Source organism: Fringilla coelebs (genome assembly GCF_963513975.1).
Source record: "Fringilla coelebs genome assembly, chromosome: 1".
NCBI lineage: Eukaryota > Metazoa > Chordata > Aves > Passeriformes > Fringillidae > Fringilla > Fringilla coelebs.
Window position 1 is genome coordinate 73,132,411 of NC_140028.1, and position 12,223 is coordinate 73,144,633.

The 12,223-nt window shown below is 42.9% G+C and overlaps 1 protein-coding gene across 1 annotated transcript in view; it reads left to right on the forward strand.

Annotated features, from left to right (window-relative positions):
• Positions 1 to 3,192: 3,192 nt before the first annotated feature.
• The window catches only part of ANKRD33B (ankyrin repeat domain 33B), a gene marked incomplete at both ends in the record, with an annotated part of 42,430 nt that continues 33,399 nt past the window's right edge, over positions 3,193 to 12,223 (forward strand). The window contains one exon of the mRNA XM_084210167.1: positions 3,193 to 3,627. Coding sequence (XP_084066293.1) covers positions 3,193 to 3,627 — 435 coding nt within the window. The remainder of the gene's footprint in view (positions 3,628 to 12,223) is intronic.

Genomic DNA, 12,223 nt, shown 5'->3' on the forward strand with positions numbered 1-12,223 from the left:
TATAAAACTCACTGAGTCTTACTATTTATCTTACTCTTGCCTTTATTATTGCACATAATTCTCATTAAATCTCAATTTCAGAATGTTTTATAAATGCAATGGCTTACAAACCTTAACAAGGCAAATTGGGGGTATCCCATGATATAGTTATTCCAAAAACTGGTTTCCTTCAAGGGAAGCTTAGTCTGCATAGGGCCAGGTATCCGCTCTGAGTATTTTAATTTCCTGCCTGAATTCCCAGCAATAGATTTTAATGAGATACAGAGGGTGATAATGACTCATAATTCTGGGGTATTTGCTTTGAGATTTTGATACAAAGTTTAGGAATACTAGCATTTAAATTCAATTGTATTGAGTGGTTTCTTTTCCAGATGGTAGTTTGAGGCTGTCCTCTTACAAATGACATGAAAACAGGGGGTTTTTTGGATAATTTGAAAGAATCTGCAGACTTACTCTATGGCCTTTCCTCACATTCCTTTATTTTGATTTACACACTGAAGCGCAAGTGACAAGAAGTCCTGTTTGTCACATACAAGCTGTGTCACTGAAAGAATCAAGAAACCAGACATCATCTGCTTTACATCTATGACTGTGCTCAAGCAGAGCAGCCTTGGTGGGCACCTGTGTGACGAGATAAATGGCTGTATCAGCACCTTAAGGAGTCAAGTAACAGTTTATGCCTGATTAACTGCACCAGCTTTTTTGTCAAGATGCATGCAGGCTAAATAATTTGAAATACAGCCTCAATACCAGTTGTAAAAGTGAAAAATTCAAGGGAAAACACCATGCCTGCCCTGTTCCAGCCTGACACCTTGCTTTGAAAGCTTAAGCAGTATAGCACTGTTCTTTGAGAGAAGAGATGAAAGTGACAGGCTGAGGTAAGAGAAAACAGTTTTCATCTCCAAGATCCCTGCAGAATTACTACAACTGTGGGAGAAAACTGATTCATTTCTCCTCTGTTAATAAGCTGATAAGGTAACCTGAACACAGAGAGAAAAAAGGGATGACTTTCCAGAGTCAAACTTTTTTTCCTGTATAACTGTGTTTTCCCTCTGGTTAGCATTAAGGTTTTTCAAGGTTTTTTTTGTTTGTTTGTTTGTTTGTTTTGTTTTGTTTTGTTTTGTTTTTGTTGGCTTTGGTTTTCTTTATATTCAAGGTTACTGGTCCCTGCCTCTTTGCTAATAAATTCCACATAACATTTTAAAAAACAGTCAGGTAATGTGGTAAGTATTTATTCTGCTGAATTAGTTTTATAAGAAAGAAATAAAGCAAGTATAATTGATTAATGAATTCTTATGGATGAGCTGAATCTTTGCTAAAAAATCCCTTTGTTCCCCTGTAGTAGAATTATTTTGGGGTTTTTTTCTGCTATTTGAAGTTACTAGAGCCAAGAGTCTTTCTGGGGTTTTCTGATGAGTTCAGGCTGAAAAAATTCAAATGCTCCCCATCAGCTGCAGGATCTCAGGCAAAAATGAAGTTTTCTCAAAATTCAAGTGCTACTGCAAGAGGCAGCATTCTGTTAAGCAGCTCACTGGCCACTCTTACTAAGAGGAAAACAAGAAGTTGAATGCATGGAGCCCCTAAACTCTGTGAATGCAAATGCATTACAAATGGATAGGCAATAAGTGTAGAAAGTGAATCCTACAGCACTGTCATGCAGCAGCTAAAGACAGCTCAGAAGAGTTTGATTTGGGAGCAGACACCCCCAGCAGCAGTGGAGAAAGGGCCTGTCTTTACCCAAGGAAATAACAGGAGACAGCATGAGCAAGCTGGTAATCTACACCAGCTATGATCTCAGAGGTGTCTGGAGGTGAGGGGGTAGTTTAATCTCCTTCTTTCCCAGTTTAGCTCCTTTGCAGAAGCAGCCAATCAGGGAGCTATTCAGTACTAATTCTGCTTACCGATATCCTCCTGCTGGGCACTGGGATAACCCTGCCAGTAAGGATTCAGCAAGAAGCTGCTGGGCTTTGTATCACCCATCACGTCTGGTTTACACAATGATTTCTTGTAAGACTGTGAACACCTACTATTTGCGGCCCTTTACTCACAGTTACATTTTACTTTTCCTTCCTATGCTCATTTAATGTAAAAAATGTGGCTCATACTCTGCCTCACCTCCTGCAGAAATTCCACCTCCTTTCTCTCCCATCAGACAGACAGAGACTTGCACCTTGGACATTGACTTGCTGAAGGATGTCAAATATGTGAGATTCACTTCAAAAAGCTGTTGAAGAAAGCAAATATCCTATTTTGTTGGCAAAGGACTTCTCCCCACTGTTTCCCTGCCAGAGAACAGTGCTAATCCGTGGCATTTGAAAGGGAAAAGAGATGTTAGAGGAACTGTGACAAAGCAGGAACTCAATTTATACATACATTATTCCTCTCAACCTAATCTCCAAATGCCTTCCATAAAAAGTACGTGCCTGATATCTCTACAGCTGGTAAAGCGTCAGGGCTGATTCAATGAATTACTCGCTTTTACAGCTCTGATTCGAAGCACGGAAATTCTGTGCAGTCATTCCCCTTAGTTTCAGCGTTTATTTTAAAAGACAAATTCCGCGCAGGCCGGTTGTATTCCTGAAAACTTTTGCGTACATCGCCGCAGCCTGGGCTCTCGGGAGCGCGCAGTGAGTGCTGAAGGACCAGCGGCAGCCGGGGCCGCTCCCGCCTCTGCCCCCGCGGGCGGGCTGGCCGCGGTCCCTCCGAGCCCGGGGGCGCTCAGGGCGCTGCGGTCCCGCACCTGCAGCTCGGTGCCCGCAGGGAGCAGCCGCGGCAGCCGCCCGCTCCCCCCGCCCGCCGCCCCGGCACCGCGCCCGCCGCTAAACCCCAGCCCCAATCTCCTCACAGCGATGCTGAGCGGATTACGGGCCGGGAGTTTGACAACTGCCTGCGCTCCCCAGAGCCGCCCTGCCCGCCCGCAGCCTCTCCCCCGGCAGCTCCCCCGGGCCGGGCCGGCGGCGGTGACCGGCCCCCGCGGACCCTCCCCCGCAGGCGGCGGCATGCCCCGGCCCGGGGGGCGGCCGGGCTGCGGCGGGGCCCCCCGCGGGAGGGGGCTGACACTTGCGTGAGGGGGCAGCGGCTGCGGGCCCGGCGAGGCAGAGCCGCGGCTGCCGGCGGGGCAGCGCTCGGCGGGCGGCGGCTGCGGGCGCCCTGAGCGCCCCGCGGGGCCCAGCGCGGCCCCCGAGCCCCGGCATGGTGCTGCTGTCCGGGCACGGCGAGCAGCTGCCCGGGGAGCGGGTCTGCCCCGCGCCCGCCGCCGCCAAGGAGATGCCCGGCGCCGAGGCGGAGAGCAGCCCCGAGCAGGGGGCGGCTGAGGCTGCCGCCGAGGAGCCGGACGAAGAGGAGGAAGAGGAGAAGGAGGTGGAGGAGGAGGATTGCGAGGAGTACGAGGACTTCTCCGAGCTGCCCGACACCTGCAGCATCGCCTCAGACGACTCCTTCTACCCTCCTAGGGGGCTGGACGACGACGACGAGGACATCTGGTCCCTGGAAGGGGACGAGCGCGACAGCCCCGAGGCGCTCAGCCTCTTCCGAGCCTGCTGCACCAACAACAGCATCGTGCTGAAGGCGCTCATCCGCCAGGGCCCCCAGGAAGAGGAGGTGCGGGAGGCCGACCGCAACCGGAGGGTGAGCATCCCGCGCCGCGCCCCCGCCGCCCCGGCAGCCCGGGCATCCCGCCCGGGGCAGGGCGGCTCGGCTGCCGCCGCCTCCGCCCCCAGCGCCGAGCCCAGCGGAGCCGAGCCGGGGCAGCAGCCGGGCGGGGGCTGAGTGACGCCCCTGCCGTTTGCTGGGATGCTGCCCTGCAGCCCCGCGGGAACGGGAGCCCAGGCGAGGAGCGGAGAAAGGCGTGGCGCTACGCCTTGCCAGCCCTGACTTTCCACCTCTGGCTAAGGAAGGGTCCGGTTTATGGGATGAGACAGAGGTCGAGATTCCGGTTTTCCCGCGATCAGTTTTGAATTGGGTCTTGTTTTCCCTCTGTTTATTGGGGACCGAGAGCAGCATCGCTGGTAATGGTTGTGTTCAGCATGAAAAAACCTTCCTCTTTTCTGGGCTGTTCATCCCCTGCAGTACTTTATGATATTCACCTTGAAATTTCGAACTGCTGGTAAAATTTTTTCGGTTTTCTTTCTGGTTTTGGTTTTTTTTTTTGTTGTGTTTTTTTATTATTATTTGCTTGGGGTTTTTTGTCGGGTTTTTTTTTGTTTTGTTTTGTTTTTGCTTGTTTTGGGGTTGGTTTTTTTTTTGGTTTTTTGGTTTTGTTTTTTTTTTTTTAGTTATTTTTTCTTTTTCTTCTTCCTTTAGCTCCCCCAAAACCGTAAGCTTTTTCCTTGTTCCTAGACTGCCAAGCAGGGTTCAGGGTATTCCTGTGTTAAAATCAGCATTTTTCAGAGTTCTCCTTGTATTTATTTTGTTGCTGATAATCTATTTTTGGGGTTTGTATCGGTACAAGTTTTGTGGCTCTGTTTTTTCCTGTTACTCAGTTAATTGCAGAGACAGAAGTGTACTTCTCTAAATCTGAAGGTGAAAACTTGGGAAAGATTTTCTGGTTAATGAGTTTCTGGGACATTTGAACAGTGGTATCAAAGATTACCAATATGATAGTTTGTTTTAAAATTAAGAAGTTATGTTGCATAAACAATCTGTGACTAATCCATAACAGCAGTGTTTTGAAAGGAAGCATGTATTATTTTAATTGGGCAAGTAACTTGCACATTCTGGCAACATAACCTGTCATGACTTGTGTTGGTTCTGTCTGGAGAGGGGCTTTTCTTGTGGCTTAGATATATGTACTTATAGGATTTTTCCTAAAAATCTTTACTTCTTCTCCAAAGGATTGATTTTAATACAGATTTTCAGTGATCAGACTTATTGTAAATTTCTTAAAAAGGTCATATTAACACATCTGAGGGAGAAGCAGCCTATGGAGCGAGGGTGGGAATGAGCAACACAGGACAGAAATACTTTGCATCAACTCTTCTGCCCAGGCCAGGGTATGATGTGGTTATACTTTAGCTGGTAACATGTGAGATCCAATTGTACACTACAGGATATTTTGAATATCCTGCACATGCACCAATCCCATGGACTGGAGCCCAGCCCCAGCCCTGACACAGTGAGGGGTTTGGGCTCCAGCCTCTGCTGAGGTCCATTGATTCAGCGAGTCACAGGTGTGTGATGATGTGGGAGCTCTGGCCCCCCAAATGTGTGGCATTAAGGGCCCCAGAGCTGTCCCTTCTGAAAAGGTGGCCTTCCTTGCCCAACAGAGGGCAAGAAGATACAGGAACTCTCCCTCTTGGGGCTGGGGTCCTGCAGACCTCACTCAACAGGAAAGACAAAGTTCAGCACAAGCATCAGCCCTCATCCTGCTCTTTTGGCAAAGGTGATCAGATCAGGGTTGTGAAAGCAGCAAATTCTCCTGTTTGGACAGCCTTCCCTTCACCATCCTCCTCCCAAAAAAAGCAAATTGTTCTTCATCTCATCAGCTTCAGAGAAAAGAGATAAAATTTTAGTTTGAATCCAGAAGTTTATTTTCTTTGTTCATACTGTAAGAACCCAAAACCCAACAAAACAAAACAAAAAGAACATCTACTTTGGCAAATACTCAATTTGACCTGAAATTAAAAATTGGCATAAAATTCTGTTTTCTTCATTTTGTTTTTATGAATACAACGTAAAATTGTTCTGGAATTCAGCAACTTGTGAAGCTACAGGAATGATGTGATAGACATGGGTTCACTTTCTCTCTGCCTTCCTCCCAGGAGAGCCCCAGTCACAGCAGTACAGAGCAGGACAGTTGGTCTTTTCCAGAGAGATGTAAATGGGGTGGGAGAAATCTTTTGACTAGGAAGCGGAAACTTCAGGTGTGACTCCTGCTCAGGGAAATCGAGGCAAATTCTCATTATTTTGCAAAGGAAAACCACCTTTTTTAGAGAATTTTACCTAACAAATGGAAGTTTCACTCAGGCCTTTTATCTCCCTTTCTATGGACTTTTTTTTTGCTCTTGAATTTCATTATAAACTCATTGGATATTATCCATGAACAAGACAATTTTGCTGCCACAAAGTAAAAGAAAAAGTTACACATACCTGTTGTTCTCATGAAGATTTTTAGTTGCTGAAACTAAAACTACTGTTGGCTTTCAGCATCTTCTTTTGCCAGGATAATGTTTGTCTACAATGCTATCTTGTAGGCATTTGTCAGAAAGCTCTATCTTTTATTTTATTTTAAAATATTTTTAACCTTTATTTTTTTAACTTTTTTTCTTATCTTTTTTTTCCCCCCACACTCTGAACAAATAAATAGATTTTTGTGTCTTCAAAGTTTTAATTTCGTTTCCATGAGACAGGGTAGAGGAATGAAGAATAACTTGCTTTTTGAGAAATGGGGTGGTGAAGGGTAGGGCTGTCCATCTGAGGATATTAACTATTTTCACCATCCTGATCTGATAACCTCTGGTATGTAGGTACATTAGGGTTTCATTTTCACAACTTCAAAATCAAGTTTTCTTCAAAACAGACAAAATAGGTAACAAGATATTGTAGTAAGACAGCACTATATTTTGATTCTGAAAGTAAATAAAATCATCTCACAAAATGTAACATGAAAAAAATTCCAAATGCCCCAAACTGGGCACAATAAGCCTGCTTTGTTTTTAATTTGTATTACCTTGTTCTTGAAGTGTAAGTGTATAAATGTCAGATGTAGAAGCAATTCTCCAGGAAATGCTATGATCCAGAGGTACCCTTACTTATTTTCCTCCACCCTTTGTGCCAAAATGCATCAATTGTCTCTTTAGAGTCAATTTGCCAAGCTTGGGTAGTGCCTTTTTGTGTCATTTCTCCAGAAGCATATTTTCCCTATAGTCTGTTTGTGAGCTGCAGAACCTCCTGCCAGGCACAAGTTTTCATTAAATCCACCTTCCTGCAGTAAACCAGACTCCACAACATCTGATTTATTAGTCACCACATGTAGCCTGAAGATCTGTACCTTTCCTGTCTTGTTTTCATTACAGTCAAGACAAAAGCAGTTTCTATACCATTGACTGCAGAGGATCCCCCAGGTGGCTGATCCCCTCATCTTCTCCTGCACGGCTGTCTGTCCATGGAATTCAGAAGGACTGGATTGGTATTGCTCATTTCCTCTCCTTGCCCAAACTAACACTGAAAATAACTATGAGAGCACATAATATGCTAACTGTACATTGTGCAGGGTGACCTCTCATTTTTCAGTGTTTGTTCATTTATACTAACAGTAAAGAGGGATTTGAAAATAGACAAGGGAAAATAAAATCATGGCTCTGGTGAAATTGCCTGACCTGACTGAGACCCTAGTATCACCTGGCTAATGGTGCTACTTTTCACCTTACCACAGAGGGACTGATTCTCCTTCCTCACTAGCCAAATTTCTAGAATTTCAGATATTTTTATCTCATCATTTTAACACCACTTAATATCAAATTTTGCCTGGTGACCAGGATTATATATATATACTTAGAAAGACAGAGTTTCAGAATCTGGTGTTACCTAACTGCAGAATACAAGCAAATTTAGAAATTTGCCATGACAATAGAGAAAGCACTGAGAGATGGGGAGAGAGAAAATAAGGCAAAGAAAATTCCCTTGACAGTTTGAAAATAATCACTGCAGCTGATCCACAGAAAGGTTTTGTGCTGATCTTACATGTGATATGGCCCATATTAGCAAGAATATTCCGTTGTAGTCTTTTTCAGTTATTATTTTCTTTTTTTTTTTTTTTTTTTTTTTTGTCATTGCTCAATGAGTCTTTTGTCCAGTTCCACAGACAGCTATGGACATAACTGTGGGAATGTTTCTCTGAAAGCAGCCTGGGCTTGGTTGTTCACTGCACACTGTGAGTGGATGTTTTGGAATGGCATCACTCACCTGGTTTCCCCACTGGGTCCATGACAATATCCGAGGAGTCAGACCTGCCACGTTCTCCTTTCCCGGTGTGCAGGCTGCTCCTCAGGCTCTGTACTGCCACGGGGAAACTGCTTTGGGAAACTCACCCCATTTAGGGAGCATTACCCCACAGAATTTTTCACAGAGCAATGCACAGTAAATCCTCCATGGAGCTGACACCTGAATTTGTCTTTGCCAAAGGGCTGGGCTTCTGAAATTGCAATTGCTTGTGAAGGACAGGGAGCCAGTGGTTTGATTCCCACTTTCTGGGTGAGGGAATTTTGTGTTGGATGATGCTTTTCTAAAAAGTCATGTACCACAAAAAGTGCCAGAGCTTGTGTAACACTCCATTAACTCATTTTATATATATATACATTTATTTTATTTTTTAATATTTTTTTTAAATCTTCAGAATGTTAACTTGTAAAAATAAAAAATCAGGAGTCTAACATTTTCTAGTAAGGGATGAAGTTCCCCCATCACATGATGCATTTCAGTTTTCATGGCACATAGCTAACCCAAGTTAACCCATGTCAGAAAAAGGATTTTAAGAACATCATCTCCTACAGTGCTCAGAATATTTTTTCATTATTATTTTCATAGACAGCTTCAGTTTCTTCATATCATTTTATACAAGGCATTCTCATGGAAAAAATTGTATTGAAACTTAACATCATGACACTAAACCATGAAATGGAATTTTTTTGAGTGAAAGTACTTTTAAAAAGGCAAAAAAAGTGATATAATTTAAATCCTTTAAAAAATACAGAAATTCTCAAATGCAGTAAAAAATGTACATGTTTGTGATTAAAAAGGAAGTGAGCAAAGTAAAGAATTACAGATGTCAAAAAAAGGGGGAATTCTTCAAATACAGTAACTACAGCTCAAGGTAAGCCATGAGAAAGGAATAGATAAAGTATGGGAAATATGAAGTGAGTTGGCTAAGAGAGAATTTGGTGAGCTAACCAGAGCATGAACCAGACTGATACAGGTAGGCACTCAGAGGCATTGTCAGAAGAGCGTGGGCAGGGTAGCTGTCTGCCTCCTCTTGTCTGTATTCATCTGCAGTGCTAGGTGACTAATGCCTATGCAAACCTGGCACAAAAAGATACCCTTTAAAATAACTTTACTGGAGAAAAAGTATGTGCAGAGAATGTGATGTCTATAGATTAAAGAGAACAATTAATAAAGACCCTGAGGGTGTGTAGACATAAAGAATGGCAATGAAGGTCTCTAGCACACTACTGGACATGCATGGCCACAGCAGGCTGTGTCCTCCATGGAGCTGACAGGAAATATGGCATAATTTGTACTTAGGGTCAAAAGCAGCATTAGCTAATAGATGTAGGTCCTACTGGAATGGACAAATACAGATTTGAAGACCAGATGAGAAAGTTATACAAGTTTAATCTGCTTTCAAGTCATAGTTTCAACTTCTAGAGAAACCAGATGAAGAGTAGTTTCCTTGAAGAATTTTGACAAATTGCTTCATGTGAAGTGTATGGAGCAGGAGAGGTGTTTTTAGTCTGACAGTAGTACAGGAGTAAAGGTCACATCAATCTTCTGTTCTGCTTTAAGCAATGTTTCATGTTAGTGTCTTAAATCAAGTGTGTGGCTTGCAGGGCTCCTCAGAGATGCAGGGATGGTGCAGGTTACCCATCTGAGTGCAAGCTGACTGCAGATATTTGAATATGTAGCTGCATTTAAAATCCAGTGATAGCCTAACAAGCTTGGTTGTCCTGGACAGCTTTCATCAGTAATTATGACAGACATATAACATGTTTTTAGCATAACATGTCCATAACATGTGGGACTTCTGGATGCCTTACTGCCTTTTCCTAGGAGAATAGTAGAGCTTTATTTCAGAGTGCATAAAGTGACGCTGCTAATGCCTTCAGCCCATAAGGAAATTCAAATTTATGTTCTCATGGAGGAATTGCTCAAGAAGGAATATTGGCACTAATCTCCTTTTGTAAATCTTCCAAAGATTCCTCAGGGAAAATTTATTGAGGAATCATAGGAAGTTGAAGCAGAGTGCAGTGCCACAAAACTCCTGATTGCTCTGAAAAAAATGGGTTCCTGTTGAGTTTCAGTAGCTTATAGGAGGTACTGGACTTCCAGTCTGCTGGGAAAGGAAGTGCTTCAAAAGCCCCAATATTCCCGAATTCTTCAGCTCCAAGCTAAGTGCCAGTAAGGCAACAGTGGTACCTTGTTTTTTATCAAGGCTTTAGGTCTCCAGGCAAGGGCTCTGAGGAATAAATAAAAAATGTTCCTGTCTCAGACACCAGGTTCAAAGCTGCCTGGTGGTGGGAGTGGTGATCTGGGATGTGGCTCTTGGAGGCTCCTGAGTCGGTGTTGACAGATGGAAAGGCAGGGACAGGGATGCCAGCCCCTCATCAGGGAGTTCCCTTTTCAGAGGTGTGAGACTTGGTTGCCTTTTGCTCAGTCTGACTTGTTGCTGGGCTTCAGGAGACATTTTCAAAAGGGTTTTAAAGAGGCATTAATGTTCCCTTTTGTGTGTGGCACAGAACCTCTTGCCATCATCTTAATTTTAGTCACACACTCTAGTGTTTATGCTTGGGAACATAAACTATGACAATAAGTTGAAAAAAAAAAGTTGAACAAGGAGTACAAGCAATCAAAACATCTAATTGGATCTACTAATCAAGAAGAAATAGACAGAAATATAGAACCCCTAAAGCTCCATTATACATTTTGGGAAATGTCACCGTGTGACAGAGACCAACAAAAATCAGGTGTTTTACTGTAATACTTCTGTATGTTGGTAGTACTTCAACTTCACAGAGGAGTAATAACTTGTATGACTTTACAGGTGTTGGTTGCTTCCCACCAGAGGGCCTGAATGTACATCAAGTTTATGTGAAATTACATTTCATTAAAACACATTTTTATTCCTCTAAAGAGAAGTGATACATGGTCACTAGCTAAAAACTAATGGTAGAGTTGCTAAAACTGCTGGTAGATTTTTTAAAAATAGAATAGAAAATCTCTGGAGAATGTGAAAGCAATGAAGAATTCCCACCGGCCTATTTGAGACAGGAGTTCACCTTTAATGTTTTCATAAATAAAGTTTCTCTCAGAAGGTTACCCTTCTAAATTATTTTAAATATTATGCCACATTGGTTTGAATTTACCTGTTTCTGACTGTTCTTTAATTAGATACAAAAGTGGAAACTCTCCAACCTGGGCTAGATATAATCCTGTATATAATCCTGATATAATCCTCAGTGAGTCACAAGAAGAAATAATCAAGTGCTGCAGGAAGAGGATGGTTGTTGCAGGGTCTGTGGTTGCACATCTGGCAGTGAATTAGCAGTTCAAATTGTATCCACTGTGGGAAAAACCCGCTATGTGGAAATAGTTCCCATTTTTCAATTCTATTATTTTCTGTCATGTCTATTAAACTCCATGGGGAGCAATTTGAAAGCGAGATGATGCAAAATGGGAATGACTCACGGTTGGGCTTTTGTTGGTTCACACGTTTCGGATGTACAATGTTCTGAGCCTGATCCTGTAATATCCTCTCACACATGAGGGTTGGGGATTTTTTTTTGTCTTTTGCCTCTCAGTACATGTGGCCTCATCTTTGGGACAGCTTGTGTGTAGACAGACCAACTGCTGGCAACAAGAGATGCTGCCAGCAGCCACCGGAGCTCAGAACTGGGCTCATGGAGAAGTTTTGAGGTTTTGTTTCTATTACTATAGGAGGGAAGCTTATGCAGAATCCTTTGTTATTAGTTTTCTGAAGTTCAAAAGTAGCAGATAATGGGACATATTCAATCTGTTCATAAAAAGAGCCTTTCAGGTGGTATTTGGCTTCTTTTTTCATTTTTCTTCTTTACAAAACCTAGATATCGTGCTATTTGGAGCTAATAGTAAGAAGGCTCAGCTCAACTGTTTAGCATTTGATTGAGAAACACAGGAAGGGTATCCATGTATTCATAAAAGTGTCTTTAAGTGTGGATGAAAGGAAAAGGAAGACTTTCTTTGAAAGGTGGTGTGGTATTTCTGTGTATCTGCAAGTATCATATGAGTTTGATAAAGGATCCAAGAGAAGACAGAGTCAAAGCTCAGCTCCACAAAGGAGTTAATTTAAAATACTTTTTTTCTACCGAGTTTTCTACAGATTTTCTATAGAAAGAATGAAGTAGCAATAACTTGTTAGACAAAAAATGGAGGATAACACATATTGGCCTGTTCTGCAAAATGAAATACCACAAGTATTAGTGAAATACCACAAACACTAATGAAATATAAGTGTTTAGACTTCAAACATTAATGA